This window comes from Protopterus annectens, chromosome 15.part0, assembly GCF_019279795.1.
Source record: "Protopterus annectens isolate FY-2018-M chromosome 15.part0, PAN1.0, whole genome shotgun sequence".
Classification (NCBI taxonomy): Eukaryota; Metazoa; Chordata; order Ceratodontiformes; family Protopteridae; genus Protopterus; species Protopterus annectens.
Genome location: NC_056749.1, coordinates 534,464,589 through 534,492,204, shown reverse-complemented (window position 1 = coordinate 534,492,204; position 27,616 = coordinate 534,464,589). Strand labels below are relative to the sequence as shown.

The window sequence follows — 27,616 nt, the reverse complement described above, 5'->3', positions numbered from 1 at the left end:
GAGCCGCCCCTGGGCTTGACTGGTGAGACACTGGTGTGTGATATATTATGTGACTATGTTCTGCAGAAGGTGCATTATGTGAATAGTGCTTGTGTTTGGGAGGTCCCTGATGTTAAGGCAAGCTTCTGGTAAGGACTTCTGCATATGTAAATTTATGTGTTGTTGGTTTGGTAGGTGCAGGAGGTGAGGTGTGCATGCTGATAACCTGTTAGTATCATATGAACTGACTGGTGAGCAACAGAGCCTGGATTCTAGGTTTTTGCTATAGATGCATCTCTCACATAATGAATTTGTGTGGATGAAAAGAAGTGGGTTGTCAGTGTACATGAGACAGTTGCTACATTGCCTTAGGATAGTCATGTTGACCAGGCTGGCTGGAGAAACTGTAGGAAATTGTCCATCCATAATGCTAGGTAAGGTGATGTGGTCAGAAAACAGGGAGAGGACAGAAAGGATTAGGTAAAGTAGAGGACAGGAGAAGTGGGCAAAAAAATCAGAAGGGCTAGTGGGTATGATCTGTGTTGGTACCTCAGGAGCCTCATTGAATGTATCACCTGTCAGTGAGGGACAATTGCGAGGACTCACTGATAGAGCATCAGCAGAGTACTAAGGGAAAATTTGCAGGCAAAATTGTTTACATTTATAACCGCTAATGATGCCCACTTCTACTTGGCAGTGAGCAATGCTCAAACAGATTAAAAAACTAACCAATAAAAAAGCTCAAAATCGAGCCCTGTTCCAGCAACCTTCAGTAAGATGAGTTCCAACTGCACATTCCTGCCACCAGGGTGCAGGGGAACCCTCTCCAGCAAAAGATTGCCTGGTTAGTGGTCAAGTTATACAAACAGAACTAGATTCAGCAGGTCTGAATCTAGTCTGTGCTGCAGCAAACTGCAATAATATCAATTCAGATAAGCAGTAATATGGTAAAAATGCAGTTCAAAAGTGCAATATTCAGTGAAAAATCCTACTTAGGTTTTGCAGAGATCAGCAGATGCCTTGGATTGATCAAATAAATACAGCAGAGCCGTAGTTGGTTACCAAACTCTGTGGAGCTTTGTTAAAACAAGCGCAAATGTGGTGTTTATGTAGCAAACAAGAGCAAACTGATTTAAACAAATTTACCAATAAAAAGTATCAAAACTCAGCACTGTTCCAGCAACTTTCAATCAGATGAGTTTTAACTGCACACTTCTGCCACTAGGGTGCAGAGGAGAAGCAACTTCTAATAGTGGAGTGGCCATATCATTGAATTTTATTTTCACAAGATGAAAATCAGGAAAACAAAATACCCAACTGGTGAATGTTTCCCAGGGCAAGTAAACACTTGCCCAAACTTCGATGAAACACACACTGGAGTTAATAAAACTCACAAAGGTGGAGGGCTATGACCCCCACATTCCCCAATGTGGGGAGGCCTTTGTCTCCACAATTATATATACCAACTCTGGGATCACACTACAGTATAGAAAAGGGCATGTTGCACAAGTGTTTACTTGCCCTGGGAAAAATTTCCCGTCTGGGTGTTTTGTTTTCTACAAATTTTGTCTCGCAAAAATGAAACTCAATTTTATGGCATTCGAGTATTAGAAGGGGATACGCAGAGGAACTCTCTCCAACAAAAGATGGCCTGGTTTAGTGTTCAAGTTATACAAACAGAACTAGATTCAACAGGTCTGAATCTAGTCTATGCTACACCAAAGTGCACAATTTCAGAAAAAAAAAAAACAGTTCAAATAAGCAGTGGTATGGTAAAAATGCATTTCAAAGGTGCAATATACACTGAAAATTTCTACTTAAGTTTTGCAGAGATCATCAGATGCCTTGGATCGATCAGATAAATATAGCAGAGCAGTAGCCGGTCACCAAACTCTGCGGAACTTTGCTAAAACAAGAGCAAACCCATGCAAACTCGGTGCTTTTGTAGCAAACAAGAGCAAATGGATTTAAACAAATGAACCAATAAGAAAGCTCAAAATTGAGCCCTGTTCCAGCAACCTTCAATCGGATGAGTCTAACTGCACAGTCCTGCAACTAGAGCACAGAGGAACCCTCTCCAACAAAAGATGGTCTGATTTAGTGCTCAAGTTATAGAAACAGAACTAGATTCAGCAGGTCTGATTGTAGTATATGCTACAGCAAAGAAAGTGCAACAATTGCAGAAATAAAACAGTTCAAATAAGCAGGCTCAGTAAGCCTTCAACCAGCAACTCCCAGCTCCGAAGGGCAGAGGCTACCCTCTCCTCCCCCAAGAGTGTAGACCACAAACTTTCTTAATGTAAAATAACTGGCCTGAAGCCCAATTGCTTAAACCTTTTGGAACTAAGACAATTTTAGAATAACAGACATACTAAGCCTTCAACCAACAATTCCCAACTTAGAAGGATGTAAACTACCTCTCCTGCCACAAGAATGTAAACTACAAACCTTCTTAATGTAAAACAACTACCCCGAAGCTCAAGTGCTTAAACCAAAACTAATATGCTTAGAATAGAAGTTACAATTTAATCAGGCTATTAACAAGCAGTAATACATGCAACAGAATAAATACAATTGAACACTTGTAAGAAGAAACACAAAAATCAAAATAAAGCTAAATAAAGTAATACAGTAGGAAGAAACACAAATACAGTAAAAGCAGCTGAATAAAGTGCAATTTTTTTAAGTTAAGTGGGAAGGGGGAAAACAGAAGATAATTCAAAGGTAAGAAACTAGGGGGGTGGGCCTTCCCAAATTATCTCTCTTAAATCTGTAGAATGAGCAGATGAGATGGGACTGGGGCTGTTTATCTATTTCATGTGATAGGGCTGAAAAAAGAAAATCCATGCTAAAACCAGATTTCCAGAAAGTCTGGTTAAAACTGTATCAAATGTCAGTATGGCAGCTGAGCATGTTATTAAAGAAAAAAATGCAAAACATGAAACAGAAGAATTAAATTTGGGTTATTAAGCATCCAAACCAATGAATACATATAAACAATTTAGTCTCACAAATGAGAATATGGATCCACCCATTTCCAACAGAACTTAAATACCATAAGTAGATCATTTGACATACAATAGTCAGTTAAATCCACCCAAAACCCAAGTACACTTAGTGATGTGGGACAATAATGAATACTCTTTATAATACCATACAAGAGTAAAATTGTTGTTTTAAAAGCAGCTTTTATTTTTCAAAGTGGCATGTGAATGAAGGTACTTAATCAGACCAGGTAATACTGAAGTATTTAATAGAACCTGACTTTTAAACTATATAATTGTTTTACGTCTTGAATAAGGTGGAGCTAAATATTTAGTCAATGAATCAGTTCTTTTGGAGACAGGAAGAACCAGTTTGACAAAGTCTTTCTTTTCAGAGATAAAAGCACTTTTTTGGGTCATTTTATTTGATTCAACATTTTATAAACATGTTTTTAGTCCTTCCATTGTTCATAGGTTGGTACTAGGCTATTGGCCCTAGGGCCTGTACAAGCCTAGCCATAACAATTCCTTGGCTATTTCTTCCCACAATATTTACTTCCCTGGACCCCTGTCTAGCAGGGTGACTGACATGATCCCCGGGGTGAATTTCCTATCTCCCATCCAATCTTCAAGATTCCTGTTGAAAAGGGTCAAAGAGGTGCTCTGCTTGACATGTATGGGCAGTCTATTCCAGAGTCTGTGGAGTCTCTGGGTCAGGAACCTATCTCTCCAGCATGTTTTGTTCATTGTGATGACAAGGTTTAGATCCCTGGAGCATGTGGCTCTGAGGGATTGGGATTTCTTTAAGTGTAGCATGTCCATCAGCTCTGGGTTTGACATGGCCTTGTATGTTAAGCAGAGATCGCCTCTAAGTAGACGATATGCGACAGAGTATAGCTGAAGTTTTTTTAGATGGTCAGCATAGGGCATCTGCTTTAGGCCTGTGATTCTTTTAGTGAGGTATTTCTGCGGCCTTTCCAGTTGTTACAGATGTCTTGAGAGGTACATACCAAATGGAGCATTGTATTCTATAATGGGTCTAATGAGGGATGAGTACAGTGGGACAATGACTTCCTTTTTTCTGGATGTAAAGCCCTTAGTGATGAGGTTTGCCACATAGAAGGATTTCCTGACTGTTGCGGCGATGTGGTTATCAAAGGTGAGGCCACTGTGTACCTGTGTCCCTAAGTCTCTTATCGCACTTTCGGTGTTTAGTGTACTGCCACCTATGTGGTAATTCACGAGTACATGTTTTTTTCCCAAAGGGGATAACTATACATTTCTTGGCATTGAGCTTGAGCCCATGGCTCTGGCACCAAGCATCTGTTTCTGTAAGGCCCTATTGTAGAATATCCCCATCATTTGGGGATTCAATAATGGCTCCCAGTTTGCAGTCATCTACGAACTTTGTTAGCCATAGTCCCTTAGTGTTGGCCTGTACTTCAGAGAAGTAGATGCCAAACAAGAGCAGTCCCAGGACTGAACCCTGAGTTACTCCACTTTTTTCCAGCTACTTTTACAATGGGGGTTCTGTCAGTAAGCCAGTTGGCAATCCATCAAGTGACGTAGGGATTAATACCCACCTTAGTGGGTTTCTCTATGATTTCTGAGTGGGGGGTGGTGTCGAAGGCCTTGGCAAGGTCCAGATAAGCTGTGTGGACCACCTTACCCTCGTCCACAGCTCTGGAGACTGATTCGAAGAAGTCAATCGGGTTCAGGAGACAAGAACGGCCCTTCACAAACCCAAACTGGGTGGGGTCCAGTGTTTGAAGGTTGCAGTGTCTTTGTTTATAAGTTCCATGATAATACGTTCCATGGCCTTGCAGATTAAGCTCATCAGACTGATGGGGTGGTAGTTCCCAGGATCCAAGGTGGATTCCCCCTTGTGGTGTGGGATAACTGTAGCTGTGCTCCACTCAGTGGGCACGAAGCCTGAGGTGAGGCTATGATTAAACATGACACTTAGGTGAGGTGCCATTTCATTTTGTAGTTCATGTAGTACCCGAACCAAAGGCCACTGGGGTGGTCCAGATACTGAAAAATTGAAGTAATTAGAGGGACATGGGAATTTTGCTTAGTACACACAGTTTAATATTTACTCCATGGCCTGTGTAGCTGTGTTATGATGTTTCCATTTTGAATATAATTTACTTATGTCTAGCATTATTATGCAGCATAACTAATTCAATAAAAAACATAGGTGAGAAACCCATAGTTGAAGCAGAACACAAAAATAGATTGCCTATCATGTATAATGTTGCTTAATTTAACACTTTAAATACACTAGAAAGTCACCCTCTTGTTAATACATGTTCACTCAGTCTTGACATATTTCTTCATTTTCTTGGCTGTACATCTTTAACCATTAGTTAGTGCAGTCTCCTTAGCTTTTTTTTGGAGATAGACATATGCTTGGAGTGTGTGAAAAATCAAATGCTGTACCAAGTTGATATCTGCTTGTGTTTCTTTTTTAGTACTTGTGTACTAGAGCAGAAATTATATTCTTGGGGGAGAGAATGAGGGGTTGCTTAAAGTAATCTATAATATGTTGTGGAGAATACAGTGATTACCATCCTTCTGTCTAGATCTTTAACTAAGGAATTAATTCAGACTAATGAATGAACAATCTCTGATTGATGCAAATGTCTTAATAAGGTAGATCAAGCGATGTGCTTGCAAAAAATGCTAATTAAATAAAGGTGTAAGGAAAATACATTTTAGAAGCATGACTAAAACATTGAAATTATGTTAAACTGTTTAAAAATTAAAAAATATATATATTTTAAGAAGCTAAATGCTTCAGTAGGAACTAATGCCATACTTAAATGTATTAAAAAAGTATGGTAGGAGAAAATGTTAAATGAAATTAGAGAATATTCTGTATGTTCTTTGCTGAATGTTTATGCCACTACAGTAATATAGATTATTTATGTCATCAAAAAAGGAGAACTAAGGACTGCTTATATGAGGCATTTGTTTGAAGTTTTAGAAGGCAAGCTATGGCAGAGGAAATCAGAATGGAAATACCACTGTTGATGAGTCTTGATGCAGAGAAAGCATTCAACAGAGTAAGCTGGGATTTAATGAGTAGGGCAGTGGAAGCATTTGCATTCCCTGATTCAAGAATAAGGTTAATTAGGAGGCTGTCTGATGGGTCACAGTCAAAAATCAACGTGAGAGGGCTTCTCTCTAATAAACTGTGTCTGAACAGAGGAACCAAGCAGGGGTGTCTTTGTTCTCCTTTGTTATTTGTGTTGTATTTAGAACCATTGGCAAATAAAATAAGGCACTCAGAAATTCAAGGATATAATTGAGAAATTCAAGGATATAATTGGTATGGCAATCACGAAAAGTTGGCTTTTTTGCAGATTATATTACTTTGTACATGATAAAAGCAGAAAAGGACATCTCAGTGTTATGGAACATTCTGAGACAGTTTCAAGTCTTTTTTTTTTTTTTTGAATATAAAATTACGGTACTTTTCTGTTATCGGGGCAGCACTTCTAATGCGCTAGCATGTGCATGGAATGATTGCACAGATGTTAGCCCTGGAGCGGTTGTTTTGTAAGAGAAAGAGGGCTCTTTAGGTAAGAAGTAAAATCTGCACAATAACCTGGTTCAGCTACAATACAGGCAAATGGCTGTAAGTTCAGAGAACATCCCATGTCATTGCTCTTTACTGCCGTACCAAGGATAACACCAGACAGAGAATATTCGCTGAGAATAATTGTCAGAAATAATTTTACAAGTGAAAGGCCGTTGGTATAGAAATGTGACAAGTCTAGAATACATTTAAACAATGCTTTTGTTAAATCCTGTGAATGACCACACAGCTGTTAGCCTTGAAGCTGTTGTTTTGTAAGAGAAAGAGGGCTCTTTAGGTCAGAAATAAAATCTGCACAATAACCGGGTTCATCAGCAATACAGGCAAATGGCTGTAAGTTCAGAGAACATCCCAAGTCATTGTTCTTTACTGCCGTACCAAGGGTAACACCAAACAGAGAATATTCACTGAGAATAATTGTCAGGAAATAATTTTACAAGTGAAAGACCATTGGTATAGAAATGTGACGAGTCCAGAACACATTTAAACAATGTTTTTGTTAAGTCTTGTTTATATGTCTTAGTGTGTGTGGTGTTCTGCTATCAGTAATGTAAATCCTGTTTATTAGAAGTGTTGCCCCAATAATGGAAAAGTACCAAAATTACTGTAGATTAAACAAAGACTATAACTGTAAACTATGTACCCACACATAAAGGGTCTATATTACCATATCGAAAACCCGTTTCAGCAAACACCACAAGACTGACACATATAGCGCAAACTACGGTAACGGTGAATGTTCAAAACCACAAAACATGAAATGTCCAAGTGTCATGGTTGGCCCGTCAGCGGTATAGCTCTGTAAGGTAAATGTGCGATAGTTACGGACCTTAGGGTTAGGGTGCGGGTTAAGGTAAGTGCATGGATAGGTAATGTATGTAAAGTTTAGTGTAGGGATAGAAGTAGGGTTTTGTTAAGTGTATGTGTGTGGATTATTTGTTTTGGTTGGGTATATGTCTGTAGGGTAAGTGTGCGATAGTTATGGACCTTAGAGTTAGGGTGCTGGTTAAGGTAAGTGCATAGATAGTAATGTATGTAAGGTTTAGTGTAGATTTAGAAGTAGGGTTTGGTTAGTGTATGTATGTGTTTTATTTATTATGTTTGGGCATGTAGTATGTAGCGCTCGGTGGTGTTGGCCGACTATGATGGTTCGAGATTTGAAAATTTGCGGTTTAAAGGGTTCAACGTATTTGTGGTTCGTGCTATACGTGTCGGTCTTGTGGTGTTCGCTGAAATGGGTTTTCGATCTGGTAATATAAACCTCACATAAATACCCATATTTATGGGGACATAATAAAAATGAAGTATTTAGGATTGTGGGTTAAAAAGGATTCTGTTATGACAGCTAAGGATATGTGGAAAGAGAATAAACAAAAGATAATACAAAAATTGATTAACTGGAAGTTCTTGGATATAGATAGCAAGATACAGGCAGTAAAATATTTTTAATTCCTTTGGTTTGATACACAGGTCAGGCATATTTTTTATAAACCAGAAGAGAAGTTGTTGATATTAATTAATAATGAGTTGAAGGTTTTTATCTGGGAGGGGAAGAGGGCAAGAATCAAATGGGATAAGCTGATCCTTCCAATGGAACAAAGTAGTTTAGGATTACCTGATTTGAGGAGATATTTTAGAGCTACACAGTTAAGTCTCTTATACTTAACACAAACTTAAAGCTGCATTTCAAAGTGGAAAGGGATAATGATGTAGCAGGGGGAAATTCAAGAAATAAGGAGAGAGTGGGATTTTGGATGCAGATCCTTAAGGAGAATAGCAACAGTCATACAGAATGTTATATTCATAAAGTAGCAGAAAGTATTCTAAGAACTAAGCCAACACAGGAATGGAGAAAGGAAGTTCTACCAATAGAGTAACTGCAATTATGGGTGTAGAGAATAGGCAAGAGGGGGCAGGAATTTACTGGAGGAAACTGGCAAAGGAACCAAGGTATTAGGAACAAATAATTAGACAGGTAAAGGTAATAGAATAGGAAGAGGCGAAGAACACATTTTGACCTGAAGCTTGAGACTGCATTTCCTATTAGGGATTGATATCAGAGTATATGAAAACAGAAAGGGACAGGGGGATTCTAAGTGAAAGACCTGCACTGGTAGTTTTTAGTTCAATCTAGAACAGAAGTTGTTGTTAAAAAAGTGATTATTAGAAGGACATATAAAATATTTTGCAATAACTGTAGGAATCAATCACAGAAGGTAGAAAGACTGACAAGAGAGATTAGATAAGCAATTCACAAAGAAACAATGGGAGGACATATGTGCGACTCCCAAATATATAACAAAGTGTATACGATTTTGTTTTTTTGCATGGAAGTATTTGCATATGTATTTTTATATTTTATATTTTTATATTTTTATACCCCAAGTAGATACCAAATACATTTTCCTCATGAAAATAGCAAATGTTAGAGATGTGATGTGGAAGAAACAGGTAACACATATTTTGGGAGTATAATGAGTTGGCAGCCTTTAAAAATTGAAACAAAATAAAGCCAAACTACTCAGCAAGCGACCAACTTTTTTTACCAATCTGGTAACTCGGCCATTCACCTTAACAGGATCTAACATCACATCTAGATGTGAATTTAGGGGTCCCCTTTACATTACCGACACAACACTTCACCGACACGCGGAAGACCGAGACGAAACGACCGACAGGTAAGTTGATCGAAAAGGTGATTTGCCGACAGCTGAAAGACCGACAAGGGTAACGTGTGAGCGCGACTCGGTAAGTGTGCGATAGTGACGGAGTTAGGAGCGGTCAGGTAAGTGTGCGATATTGTGGGATTTTGGGTTAGGGTGTGGGAAAGGTGAGTGTGTGGTAGTGTCGGAGTTAGGGTTCGGGTAAGGTAAGTGTGTGATAGTAACGGACTGTAGTTCAGGGACGGGTTAAGTGAGTTAGGTTTAGAGTGCGGGTAGGGTGAGTGTGCGATAGTGACGGGCTTTATGTTTTAGGGTGGGTTAAGTGAGTTAGGGTTAGGGTGCAGGTAGGTTAAGTGTGCGATAGTGACAGTCTTTAGGTGTAGGGGTGGGTTAAGTGAGTTAGGGTTAGGGTGCGAGTAGGGTAACTGTGCGGTAGTGTCGGACCTTAGGGTTAGGGTTTGGGTTAGGGTTAGTGGATATGTCATTGTGTGTCATGTGTAGTTTACGTTGTTTGTGTCGGTGTAATTGTGTTCGGTTTTGTGAGTTGTCGGTGTTGTGTGGTTTCGGTTATTTGGGGTTGGTGTTTTGTGTGTCGGTGAAGTGTAGTTTCGGTAATGTAAAGTAGACCCGATATTAGATCCTGTGAAGGCGAATGGCCGAGGTATAAGATTGGTATATAAAGCTGGTCGTTTTGTGAGCAGTTTGGATTTTTTTGTTTTTGTTTTTTTTTTTCCAGTTTTTATTTGTGTTTTATCCTGTCTGAAGATTTTAAAAATTACCGACAGAGTACTTGATCAGAATTACTGGGGGAGCAAGTGGGTGTCACCACAAAAATTATTTTTTGAGCTGGGATACAGGATCTGAATTGTCTAGACATAGTAAGACCTTGTTAAGTTTGGTACTGGTGGCTCACAAAAAGCACTTACTAGAAAATGGAAATCAAAGTCTAAATGAACCATATTTGAAGCAGTAAATAATGTAACAGCAATAAAACAACTGGAAGTGGGATTTTTAGAAAAGGATAACAGCAAATTACATAGACAAAACTGAAATTGTGGGAAAATTTCATGCAGAAAATGTTTTAGAGGAGGAATTTGGTTTAAGGGAAGGCAGGAACTGATTAAGTTATATAATGTTGGATTGATTGTATTGTACAGAAGACTGTATCTGATGTATGTTTGTAATTGTGAATATATCAATATGGTTAGTGTTCTTTTAAATACATGTAAGTTTTCCTATGTTACAAGTGAAAATTCAATAAAGATGTTTAAAAGAGAAGGCAAGCTATGGCATCATAGAATCATAGATTTAGTGGCAGTGTTGCATACTTTTGATCTTGTAAGTTGGGGAAAATTATCTAATTTATGTATTCATAGAATGTTCTCTTTGTAGTCAAATAAGAAACTACTTGCTAACAATGTTTGCTTTCAGCAGTGTAAATAATACATTGTTAGAACCACAAGAGTTTATGTTCTTCACCACAAGGGAAGTGTATATTATAAAAGTACTTACGTATTATCGCAACCCCATTTTCGATGTTGTGAAATTGGCATACTGGGATCGAGACGATTTCTGGAAGCATGGTAAAGTGTTATTCAGAGTCGTTTTTGCTGTCGAGTAAGTGTACTTTACCTGCAGGAAGTGAAAGTATTGAAAAAAAACCTGCTCACCATGCATTACACATGCACACTTGATTTGTCATGGATGCTTGCTTTCTGAGGAAAGGAAGTGGAGCTAGCTGAAGATGAGTGGGTAGCCCTTTTGTCAATTTCATGATTTACCACCAGTGCCTTCTGTGTGAAGTCTGCATGTCCTCCCCACGATTGGGTGGGCATTCGAAAGACATGCGTAAATCGCCATGCCTTCATTGAAGGTTGAACATCGAGCTGGCACCTCAGCGTTTGTGAAAATCTACTGCCAATTATTAGCTGACCGGAGTTCCACTGTGGCGACCCCTAACCGGGAAAAGCCGAAAGACAACAACAACAACCACCAAATAAAACTGAAGGTACTTCGTGGGTGAACGGCCTCTACACTGGGTGAGGGAATACTTAGAACATCTTCAGATAGGTCGTACAGTTTCATTTAAATTTTGCTTGACATTTTCACATGCTCATCTAGAGTATTGGCAGTAGAAAACCACTGTATGGGGTTTTGACTAAGTAAAACAACCATAAGGTAATGTAAAGTTATTCGCAACCAGTTGTTAATCAGGCAGGATAACTGCAGGATATTATGGGAGAAAACTGTTTGGCTATGCAGACTTCCCTGCTGGAGCGTGTATTGTGATTAAGGCTTGGAATTTCATGTCCAAGTGTTGTTTCCACCAATCTTCTGAAAAAGAACGTGCAGCATGCGGAGTTGTAATAAGTGACATGCTGGCAGTAAATTGCATAGAGAAACAACACTTTCTGTCTCAGTTGTGATTGGTTACACTCCGCAAGACAAACTACTGGTACAGAGAACACATTATATGACATGTTTACAACTGAAACGAACAGATGAGATGGTCAGGAAGCAACTGGTATTGCCCTGAAAAATGTGGTTGTGATAATACATAAGTACCACAAAAACTGTAACAAATTCACTCTTAATGATACAAAAAAGGTTAGTAGCAGAGTATTAGCTGAATTAGTACCATACCACTAGTTTACTGTGATAGTGTTGCCTCTAAATGTGCTTTCTGATCATAGAATAATACAAATTTATACATACTTTATTAATGTAATTTTTTTGTAATTATAAAAGTAATTTGAAAATAACTGTGTGTTGAAGCAGCAAAATAAAAACTATATAAATCTGAACATGTGCAGACTTTTTTGTGTGTTTTTTCTTTTAGAGTTATTAAATATTTTTTTGATTTGTGAGGTACTTACTTTCTTGATCAGATGTTCTTTCACTAGCTAAAAGGATTTTCCAGGAGGAGGAAATAGTGACTGTATCTTATTATATTCACAGGACCACATTCTGCAATATAATGACACAGCTGACTGAAGAGACACAACCATGCTTTGAGGTCACATTAAAGTCCCGTGCAGTTTCTGAAGATAATGATGCCAAATTTACTTGTGTAGTGTCAGGTAAAAGTTTGATTTTTACTATATGCAAAACTATTTAGCAAGTTCACTAAAATTTAAAGACCACAATAGATGCAGAACAATGATGCTGTGATTCATTATGTCCAAGTGAGGATTTTTTTCTATATGTTTTTATCTTTAGTGAATGGCATGGATAGTTGAATAGAGTCATGATGCATTTTATTTCATTTCGCTCTCTCTTTTTTTAGCAAACCAATAATTAAAAGGTCTGTGATTCTGATTATTTATGATCATTTACTTCTCTGTAGAATTTCATTTTGCAGCCATTTAATTCTGTTTGGACAGGCAGATGTTTTCTACTTCTTGAATTAATTACTTAATGCCTGTTGTTTATTAATAGTGCTGTAAGGTCACCATACATTTATTCTGAAACCTTTCTTTCTCACATCTGCAAAGACTGATAAAACTGTAATTATCATATTGCACTACATTCAGCAACAGAGCTACTGCCATCTTCAGAATGTAATAATCTACATTTCATGACAGAGTATACTGTATGTCAGAAGCCTGTGACCCTCACCACAGAATGTAAAGACTAAAACAGCTCACTGAAAAAGTGAAACTCCCACTGTGTCCCACTAACTCCCCATGGCTGCTGTACTTACCTGACTCAAACCCAAATATTTGATCAGGGAAGAGCAGCTGCACTACCTCCGTATGGCTTCTGCACTTTGCTTGAAAACATATTCAAGTTCGAGCGTGAGAAGGAGCCCATGTGAGCTACAAGAAGCTTCCATCTGTGGCTGTGAGAGACTGTGGTCTTTTCACAGCTTGGACTCGAAAGCATGTAGTAGAACTCCTAACTCTAGCATTAGTAAGTCTTCTGATGCAAAAAATTGAAAGACTAATACTGTACATTGTACTTAAAATGCTATACAGAAAAACAAACAGATAAATGGAATTTATGAGAGTTTGGAATGTTGTTGTGTAAGTTAAACTTCCATAACAGTAGATGTTCAAGTGATTCCTGTTGCAGTAGCCTTAGCTATATGAGTTATATTCTGCCATGGCTATAACAGATGGCCAGCTTCCAAAGCTTCAGGGCACCTTCCACTCACCCAAATAGTCCAGCAGCTCAAGATAAGCTGAGTAAAAGACAAGTATGGCTATGAAGCCCTTCAGAGCTTTCCTGCCAGCAGAGATAGGGAGGCTGAGCCCTGAAAGGACAGTGATAGGAATAACAAAAATAAATGTCCATAACCTGACATAAAAAACACATCAAAATTAAGGGAGATGGTGGGAAGTAGTGGATACTGCAACAGTGCTTACTTGAATATCTACTGGTAAGTTCACCTTACACAACTATACTACGTTCTTCATATACTGAGCACTGCTGTAGCCATTTTAGCTATATGGGTAGATTACCATAGCCAGGTATATTTTGGAGGATGAAGGCGAAGGGAGCCTTTGAAGAATGATCATAGCAAAACTTGATCTAGACCTTGAGAAGGAATCAAGCTTATAGTGTGTTGTAAACGTATACACAAAGGATCAAGCAGCAGCTTCTATAATACTTCTAGAATCAAACCCTTTCCAAAAAGCCATAGAAGAAGCAAAAGTGCTGGTAGAGTAGGCCTTGACTCTGCCTGGAATAGACTTGTCATGGTGAGTATAAAAAAAAGTAAAAGCCTTAGACAGCCATTTGGAAATAGTCTGTTTTGATACAGGTTGCCCCTTCTCCTTACCTTCACAATAAATGAAAAATTGATCCGAAGATCTGAAAAATGTAATTCTGTTAATATAGTACCTTAGTTGTCTATGGGCATTCAAGGTATGGACTATCCCTTTTCTCTTATGTTTAGCTTCAGGAAAGAAAACTAGGAAATAACTAGTTTAGCTTAAAGTAAACAGATACCACTTTAGGCATAAAATAATTATTAGTTCTCAAAGAAACGCTGTCTCTATAAAAATGAGGTAGGGTTGAGTCACCATAAGAGCTTGCAAGTCATTTGTCCAGAGGTCAGAGCAATCAGTAAAATGTTTTTCATGTTAAGAACTTCAAGTCAGCCAGAGTGGCTGGTTCACATTGAGTAAGTGTTAGCTTCTCTAACACAAAATTAAGATCTCAAGGAGGGACTACTGGTTTATTTTAAGGCCTCTTATGCAAATCCCCTTTCAAAAACATTTTGACATGAGACTGCCTTGAAAGAGGAGGATCCATGAGCAGACATGCTGAAATGACCAATAAATGAACCTTGATAGAGGAATAAGAAAGGCCATATGACAGTAGCTCACACAAATACTGTTAAACCAGAGAACAAGTAGCCCTGTATGGGTTCTGGTTAGGTTGTTGGCACCAATTAGAAAACATTTTTCCATTTGCTAATATATGGTTTTCTAGCAGCAGACTTTATTGCCTTCATTAATACTTGCTGCTGCATGACATCACAAAATAAGTGCATAAAAGGAATTAAGACTCTATCATCCAGGCAGTCAATTGAAGATGATTGATTTCAGGGTGTAACAAACACCCTGTTTTTGTGTGAGTAGATCCATTCTGTGATTAAGCTTGTGGTAATTGTCCTGGCCATTTCCAAAAGAAGGGAGAGCCATGGTTGCATGGGCCAGAAGGGAGTCACCACAATGACCTTGGGAGATTTCTTCTATGTTCAGAAGTACCCTGGATGTTACTGGAAAGGGTGGAAAGCCAAACAGGAACATTCCTGTACGAAGAAAAGAAAAGGCATTTGTCTTCCAAGCTTTCTTGCATGGAGTTCTGGAACTGAATTTGGCCAGTTGATTGCTCAGGGAGGATGTAAAGAGGTCTATTTGAGGAATTCCCTACAGATGGATCAAATCTTGGAAGACCTCCTGATATGGTTTCCATTCATGTGGTTCTGCCCTGGTCCTGCTCAGTTTGTCTGCCACACAGTTTTGCTCTGACAGAATGTAGAATGCCGGTATAGTGGAATTATGCTGTGAAGCTGTATCTTGAGCTAACATTGCTAGTCTGCAGAGAGTTCCTATTAAATGATCAAAGATGCATTCTTTCAAATGCGTCTTTATTGAACTTGAAAGCACAAAAAGGAAAAATAGTGAAACAGCATATAAGCAAATTCTTTCCCTGGAAAATAAATCGCTTGGCTGTTTCATTATTTTGCCATTTTGTCACTGTAGTATGATCTCAGAATTTGTATATTTAAGTAGGGAGGGTGTGGGGGGCACCACTTTATGTAATGTTTTAAACTTTTCTTTTTGTTTTGTGGAACAGCGATTTTTTTCCCTTGGAAGCATTCGAGATTGTAAGCTTTCACATACATGGGGTCAATAAATCATCGTTCGCTTTTTTAAGCATTTGATTATTTAACATAGACCCATCTGCAGAGTGGGTACAACCTGGTTACCCCATGCTTGTTGATGTACCACATGAACGTGGTATTATCTGTGACCACTTGAAGAGGTCCAGGGAACCAAAGATGGTTCAGAAAGTTGAGTGACTTGATCAGGATACACATCTTCTTGATATTTATGTGCTTGCATCTGTTCTTGGTGTATCATCACCCCCACTCCCCCGCACATTTGTCCCTCCCAAAACTGCTTCACAAGCAAAGTCCAAAGCATGTGTGGTGACAGACTGCTTTGGAGCAGTGATGGAGAAGGGGAGACCTGCATTTAAGGATATCTGTTCCCTCCACCAAAAAGAAAATCTCTTGGACAAATTCTAATACTAGGATCTGAAAAGATAAAGGGTATTGATGCTGGGCCCAAAATGATTTCAGACAACACTGTATCTTTCCCATGTGAAGTCTTGTTAAGATTATCATGAGGATCATAGATGCCATGCGACCCAAAATTCTGAGGTATTCCCTTGCAGTGACAAAAGTCTGAGTAGAAAACCTTCTAAATATATCTATATAAAGATATATTTTTCCTGTGAAAGAAAAGCTCTTTGAACTGAAGTGTCTAATTGACGTCCCAGGAACACATTGTGCTTGTGCAAGAGATCTGTCAATCAACAGAGAGAGACTCCTAACATTTTGAAAAAAGACTGCAAAGATAAGCAAGTCAACCAAATATGGAAAAATGTGATTACCCTGTAGCCTGCATTGAGCTATAATTGGAGCTAGGCACTTTGTGAACACACTTGGTGCAGTGATAGTCCAAAGGGTATAGCAGAGAACTGAGAATGTGACACAGATGCACACAAAATCTTACAAAATGCCTAATTTCTACCAGGAAACTTGAAAGAGGAAGAAGTAGCAGGTTGTGAAGAAACATCATTTGAATTTGAGCAGTGTCTTAAACAGGTTTAGGAAAGAAAGATCGAGAACTGGTCTCCAAGCATTTTCTTTCTTTGTCACTAGGAACATCCATGAATAAAACCCCTTCCACCACCTGGGAAGGAGGAACTGGTTTTATTACTCCTTGGGACAGCATGTGATGAAGAACAGGTGGAAACAAAAGAGTCTGATCTGCAGTATGAGGAATGACCCCCTGGAAAGGAGAATCTTCCTCCTACTGCCATCTATAACCCTGCTGAATGGTTTTCAGAGTCCATTTGTCTGAAACAGTCTGTTGCTAAAGAGAAAATGGAGATTCAGACTTTCTGAAACAGAAGGGGGGGGGCAGGATGGAATGGGCACAAGGTCTCTTGAATAGTCATTCAGACTTATTGGACTGTCCTTGGCTTTGGGAGATGTGAGACTTCTTTTTGGAACCCCCTTGCCCCTTCTTCTTAAATGTCTGTTTACCTGAATTGTTCTGAGACTCTTTATTCTTTTTTTTTTTTTTTTTTTGCCATAATTGGATTAGGAGAAAGAAAATCCATTGGCTAGTTTGGGAAAGGAAAGTTGAAAAAATCTTAGAGATTCCTTCTTTAACAACTCAGTATTTCCTGAGGGAGTGAGAAACCTCAGTGCTCTCCCACTGAAAACACTGGGACATTCTAGAAATAAACTCAGAGAAAGAGAATCACCCCACAGAAAGAACCAGAAACTGAGATCTCCTTTAAGTATGCATCAGAAATCTTAAGAAAAAACCCTGAATCTGCCCCTGTATCTTCCTATTTAGATTCAGGATTTTGAATCTCTTCTGGAAAATAGGTATCCGTAAATTTGTAGGTTTATAGGTGGTTACTAGGCTATTGACCCGAAGGACTTTATAAGCCTAGCCATGTGCACCCAGTATAATACTAGAGAAATACAATATAAGGATCATGCCTAAACTCGATTTCTTAATTATTAACAACTGCCTATATATAGAAGGGTCATAGGTGAAATCCCCAGAAAAAAGTTACGGTTTCCCGTCCAGTCATCCAGGCTATGCTTAAACAAGGTCATATTGTTGCTGTGTTTAATGTGCATTGGTAGCCTATTCCAAAGGAGTGGCAACCTCTGAGAGACATATGTGTCTCTCCAGCAAGTCCTATTTATGTTGCAAGCCAGGTTAAGGTTCCTGGAGTGGGTGACCCTCGTCCCATTTGACTTCCGATGTGCAGCATTTCCATTAGGTTTGGGTCCGAGATTGCTCTGTAGGCCAAGCACAGGTCTCTTCTCAGTAGTCTGTACACTACTGAGTACGGTGACACTGTCTTCAGTCTGTCAATTTATGATATGTGCTGGAGACCCTGAATTTTCTTGGTTAGAAATCTCTGAGGCCTCTGAAGTTGATCCAGGTGCCTGGTAAGGTGCATACCAAAGGGAGCATTGTACTCAGTTATTGCCGTGATGGGGGTCAAGTACATGGGAGTTATGACCTCTTTTACTCTTGAGGCAATGCCTTTGCTAATGAGATGTGTAATGTAGAATGGCCTTCTTACTACAGTAGACATATGGTGGTCAAAGTTTAGGCTACAGTCAACTTGCATTCCCAAGTCTCTAACTACTGAGCTGTTACTTATATTATTATTTATATGATAGTCTGCAGGGATATCATTTTTTCCAAAGGGGATGATAATGCATTTTTTTTTAGCATTGAGTTTGAGTCCATGGCTTTGGCACCAGTCATTGGTTTGAGTAAGTCCCTCTTGAAGTATATTGACATTGTTTGGGGATTCAATTATTGCACCTAGTTTGCAGTTGTCAGCAAACTTAGTCAGCCACAGCCCCTCTGTTTTGTTGTTTTATCTCTCTTTTATTTACCAAAAACTACTCTGCAAGAGGGATCAATAGCCTGAATTAAACCCTGAGCCAGTCTCAGTGGGATTCTGACATAACAGGGAAATTTTCCCTGTTCCCTCTCCCAGGACCAACAAGAGTGGCTGTCCAGTGCCCAATGAAGGGACTCCAACAGCTGTAGAGGATGTGGCTACCTCCTGGTCCATACTGGCTATAGGTATTACACCAGAGGGCTTTGGGGTGGCATTTGCATTTGTATTGCTCAAAAAGATACTGTTTAAGTAGGATATGAACTTAGTGTAGTTAGTATGCAGTCTGAGATAGTGAGGTAGGGAATGCCACAGTTCTGGAACAAGTACAAAGAAACTAGCATCAGAACTGTATAGTTTAGTAGATGTGGTTTGGAAAGTAGGGCCAACTGTACCTTGACATCTGAGGTTGTAGGTTGGGGTGATAGTGAGTTTCATCATAAGCAGAAAGAGGCATTTTGTGAATTCATTTGAAGAGTTGGGAGCCCAGAAGTAGGCTGAATCTAGTTTGTAATGAGAACTGATTTACCTTGGATTAAGTAAGGTATTGGTGTTCAAGAACAGGGGAATTGTTGATGAAGTGGTATATTTTATTAAATTAGGCCTGTAGTGTTGTGTATTTTTATTAGAGCAGGTATGTGTGCTAACCCGAACCACACCCCTGCTCCTGCTCCCAGCTCTACACATTAGGGTACTAAACACCTATTCCCTTATAGTACAACTAGACAAGACAGACAGAGACTTGGACAAGCTAACGCACCTGCACAAACATGCACACATATTGCAAACACATCTGTCCCCATCCTAGACCTTACTCTAACCCTAACTCACAAACAAACACACACACAAACATTCAACCCAAATGCTAAAAAATTTGTTACAACGAAGTTTCAGCATTTCTACCTAATGTTTCTCACCTTACATTCAATATTCAGTACTTCAACAGCGATTGCTCTCATTTAATACAATCACTCGACCAGCTGTGTCAGTTGTCAAAGAAAGTCGTGTGACTGAAATTCACTACATTTTTTTCACAGTAGTGAATAAATCCTTTTCACTCTGAGGGTTTACTTTCAGAATCAATGTCCCTTTTTTGAGTTACAAAACTCCTTCTCCTCATCAGTGGGTTTTAACTTTTTAAAAGCAATTCCATTTTCTTGTTTTACTCAGCAGTGAACCTCTTTTCCCTGTGCAATGGTTTCTGTTTTAGAATCAGCATATTTTTTACTGTTATGAACTTTCTTTTCCTTGTCAAAAGGTTTTACTTTAAAAAATACCATGCTGTAACTTTAGTTTCAAAAAATGCCACAAATGTTTTGGTAAAATCATTTCATTTCATACCTCTTCTTGATGCAACACTTTATTACACTACCCGAGAAAGTACAGTTGTGTACACTTACCATAAATGTAGATGTTCGAGTGTATTCACTGTTGCAGTCATTACATTTGGGTTATCTGCCTGCAGGTAGCCCACAGCCAGCCTGAATACCAGAGTCTTGGATTCCTGCGTCAGATGCTGTCTCTTCTTCCATGACGTCAGGTCATCAGGGGTATAAAACATGCAGCCGACGCCATTACATCAGTTTTTCTTGCCCCAGATGTCAGGTGCCCCCATAATGGGAAGAAATTATATGTTATGTTACACCTCCAACAAAAAGCAACTACACCAGAAAACGTAAATACACCAAACAAGAAGGAAAGGTAGAGCCAAGAGAAGTCAGGGGGCTGGAGGGAGGGTAACCAGGACTGCAACAGTGAATACACTCGAACATCTGCATTAATGGTAAGTGTATACAACTGTACTATGTTCTTCATGTTTCACTGTTGCAGTCATTAAATTTGGGTAGATTCCCAAAGCTAAGGAAGGGAGATGGAAGTTAGAGAGCATTAGGACCAGTTATTAAGTCCTGCAATACTGCAGTGGCAAAAGCAGCTCTGAATTTAGAAAAAATAGGCATGCGGTAATGCTTGGGCAGCCACAGTGGTGCAGCGGTTAGCATTGCCGCCTCACATCAAGAGGTTCTCCGGTTCGATCCTCGGCTGGATTGCCTTCTGTGCGGAGTCTGCATGTCCTCCCTGTGGTCGCGTGGGTTTCCTCCAGGTACTACGGTTTCCTCCCACATCCCAAAGACATGCTCTAGGTGGATTGGACACACTAAATTGGCCCTAGGCATGAGTGTGTGCATGTGTGTGCCTTCTGTGGAAGGTTGGGTGCCGGGCTGGCAACTCGACACTGTAAAACTCCACTGCCAATCATGAGCAGACGGTGATCCGCTGTGGCGACCCCTAACCGGGAAAAGCCAAAAGAAGAAGAAGAAGGCATGTGGTAATGCTTGGTGAGTGTATGAACAGAGCTCCAGGTAGCAGCTTCTAGGATGTCCCTGGTAGGGACCCCTCTGAGAAAGGCTATAGAGGTAGATGCAGCCCTGGTGGAATGTGATCTTATCCCCTGTCGGGTAGGTTTTCCATGGTGCTTATAGCAGAAATTAATGCAATGGGCTATCCATTTAGAAATGGTTTGCTTTGAAATGGCCTTCCCCTCTGCCCCTGCAGCAAAGCCAACTAGCAGCTGTTCAGATTTTCTGAGAGGCTTAGTCCTGTCCAAATAAAATCTAAGTTGTCTGTGCACGTCCAAAGAGTGCAGAATTCATTCTCCTTTGTTTTGTGGATTAAGGAAAAAGGTAGGCAAATGAATGGACTCATTTAGGACCACACTAGACACCACCTTGGGCTTAAAGGAAGGAATAATTCTGAGGGAAATCCTGTTTGCATGGAAGATAATGAAGTGCTCCACTGCCATGAGGGACTGTAATTCAGACACTCTTCTTGTTGAAATGAGGGCTAGAAGGAAGGCTGTTTTCCAAGAAAGGAATTTTAACGCTGCAGTTGCAGCTGGTTCAAATGGAGGGAGAGTGAGTTTTTCCAATACAAAGTTAAGGTCCCAGGCTGGAGTAGGGGCTCACCTCTTTAACAGTGGGTGAGAGAAGAGGGTGGTTCAGTATTATAATGTGCTGAAATTGCATAGGCATGAATTTTAATTGACGAGAAGGATAGGCCCTTGTGGAGCATTTCTGTTAAGTACTGAAGAATATGAGGTAAACTGGGCACAGTAGTACCCATACCCTGGGTCTGGCCAGGAACAGTATCTTTTCCACTTTTCAGCGTAGGATTTTCTACTACTAGGTGTCCTTGCTTCCAGAATGACCTCTAGCACCTGCTTACTGAGGAATGCTATCGGAGAGCTCAAGGAATTAGCCAGGCTGCAAGATTCAGGGTTTAAAGTTGAGGGTGCAGAATCTGGCCCGCCTGCTGGGACAGCAGGGAAGGTGTCTGAGGTAGGTGCCATGGATCCAGCAGTATCATGCTGCACAAGAGGGGGTACCAGTGCTGGTGAGGCCAGTCTGGTGCAATAAGAATTGTCTTTGGTTTGTCCTGTTTGATTTTTAGCAGAACCTTTGAGAGGAGAGGCAGAGGGGGAAAGGCATAAATCGAGAGGCTTTCCCAGGTAAAGGACAGGGCATCCACTTTCCAAGCTTGACTGTGGGGAGTCCTTGTGCAGAATTTGTCCAGTTGGTAGTTTTGGGGGAGGCAAACAGGTCTATCTCTGGAGTCCCCCATTTGTTCCTCAAGAGGTTGAATGTTTTTGGTTCCAGTTTCCATTCGTGTGGGTCCATGAGATTTCTGCTTAGGTCATCTGCCAGCAAATTTAGCTTGCCTGGCAGGAATTGAGCTTATAGGTGCACTTGGTATCTCAAGGCTGTGTTCCACAGAGCCATGGTTAGTCTGCAGAGAGGGTACAAGTGGGTTCTCCCTGCTTGTTTATGTACCACATAACTGTGGTGTTGTCTGTCTTTACCAATAATTGTCCTGGAAGGATGTTGTCCTTGAAGGCTATCAGGGAATTCTGTACAGCTAACATTTCTTTTTGTTTGATATGCAGGTGCATCTGACTCGGGTTCCATTTGTCCTGAATTCACTGCCCTGCCAAGTGAGCCCCCCATGCATAGTCTGATGCATCTGTAGTCAGGGTTTGGGTGGCAGGGGGTAGATTGAAAGGGAGCCCCTTGTTGAGGTGGCAGGCCTCTGCCCACCAAAGGAACTCTGTCTTTACATAAGGAATGATAGGAATCACTGATTCCAGGTCCTGAGAATGTTGATACCATTGGCTTTTTAGATACCACTGTAGTTTCCTCATATGCAGTCTTGCATATGGAATTAGTAGAATGCAAGAGACCATGAACCCCAGGGCTTTCAGAATTTTCCTTGCAGATAGCTGGGTCTTTGTGGCCAGTAGTTTGAAGTAGGCTGTCATATAAACTTGTTTCTCTGGTGTGAGGTGAGCCATCTGGGAAGTTGTGTTCAAGCTTGCTCCGAGGAATACAATCTGTTGGAAGGGTACTAGATGAGATTTCTTTTCGTTTATGGTGTACCCCAGTGAGGTTAGAAGTTTTTTTACAAATGCCAGATATTTTAATAGCATATCCTGGCTTTCTGCCTGAATCAGACAATCGTCCAGGTATGGAAATATTTGAATATTTCTCTGCCTGCAAAATGCAATGGCTGGAGCTAGACACTGAAGCATAGGTATTCCCTTATTGGAATGTACAGGTAAGCTTCCTTTAAGTCTAAAGTTGCCAACCAGGCATCTTTGCCTAGCATAAGAAGCAGCTGTTGAAGTGTTAGCATTTTGAATTTTGGAATTACCAAAAAGGTGTTTAGAATAGAGAGGTTCAGGCTAGGACACCAGGAGCCATCTTTTCTGGGTACCAGGAAAAGTCTTGAGTAAAAACCTTGTCTCCTTTCTTCTGCTGGGACAGGTTGAATAGCCCTGATACTTAGAAGAGCGAGAACCTGCTGTTGAGTTTCTGCCCACTGATTTGGGGGTAGGTCTGGCCAACCGTTTGGGGTTGGTAAGGTGTGGAAGTGGAATCTGTATCCTTGGGAAACTATATATAAAACCCATTTGTCCTGGGTAATGAGTTCCCAGTTTTTTGCATGCAGGGCGAGCTTTCCTTCTAAGGGAGCAGGCAGTTGAGCAGGGCTTGGAAGGGTTAAGGTTAAGTCATTGTGACATTTTTCCATAGGGGGGTGTCTTACTACTTCCAGCTTTGGAAGTGGGAGCCCCCCCATTGCTTAGGCCTGTGCGTAGCCTGAGACTGTAACCTAGGTGGTCTGCTGTTCCTGGGTTTGGACTGAGAAGGCCTGGAAGAGACTGGAAAGGACCAATTCGTAGAAGGCCAATGCCTTCTAAATCTGGGAGGCTGTGCTTGCAGGAAATCTTTAACAGTTTGCATAGATTTTACTTTTCCTCCATCTTTTTAAGGACTTCTTCTGATTTGCTGCCAAACAGGCGGTCTTGGTTTAAGGGAGCATCCAGTAATTTCGCTTTAACATGATCTGGCAAGTTTTGCTCCTTAAACCAAGCATGCCTTCTAAGTAGAGACCCAGTGACAGCAGCCCTGCAAGATGCTTCTGAAAGAGTCAAAACCACATTGCAAAGTAAGCTTACCAACTTGTTCAGCAGAATGCATTAAATCCTGTAATTCTTTATGTTCAGCACAGTCAGGAATCAACATCATTTTCTGTTTAAGTAGTCTCATAATATGCTGCTGATACTTTAACATATGAAACTGGCAATTTAAGGCCCTAATAGCCAAAGTAGCAGAAGTGTATACCTTCTTACCCCATCTGTCCAAGGCCCTACAATCTCTATCAGAGGGGGTAGGGTTTTTGGCAGCAGTAGCCTTAATGCCCTTTGCTCCTTGGGAAATGGTCTCTGGATCCACAGTAGGATTCTTGAAGAGGAACTTGTGAGAGTCAGGTACTCTGTTATACCTGTCCGGTTTTGTGGGAGCTGGAGGTAAAGTGTCTGGGGCCAGGCTAGATTCCAAGAAGGCATCATCTACAATGTCCAGAACAGAAGGGATAGCTAAAGGCCTGTGTTGAGGGAGGAGTAAGAATTCCCTAAGCCTCTTTTTGGAGTCAGAGTAATCCCGGCTTTCCCAGCAGAAATGCTCCTTAAGAGTGTGTAAGGTTTCACCAAAAGAAAAATCTTCTGGAGGGGAAGCAGAGGGAATGGAATCCTCTGCATCAGAATCCTCATAGGTAGATAAGGGCAAATCCTGGTAATCAGAAGAAACAGAAATTTCAGAATCCTGATCAGAAGAATCAGAAGGAAAATCAGTTCTAGGTCTCTTAGAGGGGGAAGGCTGGCTTCCCCTAATTAAAGTAATAAGGTCTTCAGCCATTCTAAGCATTTATTTTTTTAGGCATATGGGCCTGACCATGCGGTTTGGACATCGTTTTCTAGGCGTGGGTCGAGTTTTAGGCCTCAATGAAGAAGATGGTGTCGGTTTAAAATGCAAATCTGTAGGCCTGAATACACCCTCAGAAGCTGGTGCCTGCACAGCGGCTCCGGACCCATCCAAGGTAGAGACATCCGCAGGTTCCATAGTCGAAGAAGCATCTCGCGGCATACTGGACTCCAAATGGGTTTCAGTAGAGGCCTGCAAATCTGAAGTAGCAGGTATCAAGGGCTGCAAAAGCGTCTCACTGAGTACCGGCGAACTGGCAACTAGCTTAACGTAAGCATCCTCGGCAGTTTTGGACCTATGCGGTCTGTCTCTGTCTTTATCCTTACGTTTTTTCAGAATATCGGTAGTCAAATGGCTTACCGAAGCCATTTCTGGATAGTTAAACCGAGTACCAAAATAATTTGCTGCGAAAATAGACCGATGACGAATAGTTTGGGGGTTGAATAAGGCACAAAACTGACAGCGAAGGGCATCGTGGTCTGGGCCTAAGCAAGGAATGCAGTACAAATGAAAATCTTTATGAGGCATTTGCTTTCCACAGGTAAGACAATTGTTAACTTTTACTGACATCGGTTAAGAGCAAGAAAAAGGATCCCCAATGGGGTACTTAGCTTTTTTTCGAAGACTTTGGTTCTGAAACTCGAAAATGAAAACTTCAGGAGTCGGACGACCGGCACTTGTGAACTGCTTCTGCTTCAGGCACCACGCGGCAAGAAAGACTGATGTAATGGCATTGGCTGCATGTTTTATACCCCTGACGACCTGACGTCATGAAAGAAGAGACAGCATCCGACGCAGGAATCCAAGACTCTGGTATTCAGGCCGGCTGAGGGCTACCTGCAGGCAGATAACTCAAATGTAAGGACTGCAACAGTGAAACACGAAGAACATCTTTCTTTTCTAGGTTACCCTTTAAATGTCTTGGAAGACACACTTTACTGCTAGAGCAAGCCTCAAAGTGAGCACAGGTAAGATATTATTGTAAGTATACCAGTTCTTTTGTATTAACAAATCAGTATTCAGAAAAGTTTTTTTTTTTTGCTTCAGTGTCTCATGCACTTTGTCACAATTTTCAAACTACTGTTAAGACAGAAGCTAGCAAGATTCTGTGCAGTAGAGAGTATCTAGTCAAATTCAGTGCTGTATAATGTTCCAGCATTTTTCAGTGCTTCTTCCACACCTCACTTTTTTTTTTTTTTGCTTTTTATTTCTAAACAGGCAGGGCTTGCTCACAGGGATGTACAATTGTCAGAAAGCAATATCAGACAGTGCTTTTCACTTGTTTTAAATACTAGACAATTCACAAATCCAATAAATGTCTGTATCATGTATACAGTATATTTTTTTCCTTTCACTTTAAACAGAGAACAAGACACAAATGTAAGAAATGTGTGATTGATTTATGCAGTGTTCTTTTTTCACTTTTGAGAGGCACCTGAATTTGCTTCAGCAGCTGTTACAATTTCTCTCTGCACACTATAGAGTTCTTATTTTTTATTCAACAACCAGTAACTCAGTATTTCATTTTTTTCTGCAAATGCCCCCATAGTTTCCTTCATTTGCATGATGTTGTTTTAATTATTATCTTTTTTTCTCAGAGTAGCTGTTAGTTTTCATATAACCTGACAACATGCACCATGGCCATTTAATTTTAACTTGTAGCATTTTTAATTCTATAGCACTTTTTCATAGTACATGTTCCCGTAATATTTTTTGTGTAGTGGACGAGTTCTCCTTCTTTCCTACATTACTGTATCAGATGCTGACTGGATTTCAGTTTCAAAGACAGCCTAAGTTGTCTTATGTTTCTTGCTTCTGTATTTTATGTGTATTCACTGTCTAGGAAGATTTTGTGCCTACCAGACACTTGTACATTCTGGTGAATGATATACTCTTTGGCTTGTTTTCCCTTGCAGTAGGATTTACGGTAATTTTGTATTAGCGGAAGTGAAAATTTGCATCACTATTAGAACAAACTTTAGAAACATTGGAAATAATGTTTGATTATGTCATCAGCACTGTTTTATAGCAGCTGAAAACTGCACTCCCTGCTAAATGGTTGTTTTCAGGAAATCATGAGCTGCTTACCTAGGTTGTATGTATCCTCTTTACCAAGTCATAAACAGTATCAAAATTACTTTGGTCTTTCTATGCACTATCAGCCTCTGATGACATCAGTCTTGTAGGCTTTTTCAATACTTGACAATCTTTTGGACATCCTAGTGCATTGTGTTATCATGACTTTCACAAACTCCAAACAATCAAATCCTTTCTTACCATCTTGAATCCCATACAGGAACAAGTATATCCAAATGTGTTGGATAGATTAGATAGGAAAACAAGAAGGGTGCTTCATGCCCACCAAATGATTTATAAAAATCAGTGCATACCAAGATTTTATATTCTGTGTTCTGAAGGAGGGATGGGCCTCCTTGAAATTGATTATATGTATAGATCTGCAGTCGTGGGACTCCACACATGTCTGTTGACCTCACAAGACCCAAACGTAGTGAAAGTTTTGAAACATGAGGTGAATAAATCTAAGATGACTTCTCTGCTTAATCTAGCAGAGGCTTATCAGCGTCAAGCAGGAATGGAAATCAAACCAGAAGTAGATAAAAATCAGGCAGCAGCTGACTATGCCAAAAAACAAAAGAAAGACTATAAGGTGAAAGATCAGATGAGAAGGCACGAAATTTGGAAAAAGCATAAATATAGTTGCAAGTATAGTAAACTTCTGGAAGAACCTCATGTTGATCAGAAATGAACACAGGAATGGTTAAGGAGAGGCAAATTCAAACCAAGAGATGAAAGGTTAATATTGCCGGCCCAAGATAGTGGGTTGCGTACATATTGATTTCTAAAGTCCATTGAACATGTGGGAGAAAT

General features: G+C 40.1%; 1 protein-coding gene across 2 annotated transcripts in view; it reads left to right on the top strand.

The window, feature by feature from the left end:
* The window catches only part of ALPK3 (alpha kinase 3), a 1,816,810-nt gene that overhangs the window by 665,920 nt on the left and 1,123,274 nt on the right, over window positions 1-27,616 (top strand). For both annotated transcript variants that reach the window (XM_044057338.1, XM_044057337.1), the window contains one exon: window positions 12,189-12,310. In XM_044057338.1, coding sequence (XP_043913273.1) covers window positions 12,189-12,310 — 122 coding nt within the window. The remainder of the gene's footprint in view (window positions 1-12,188; window positions 12,311-27,616) is intronic.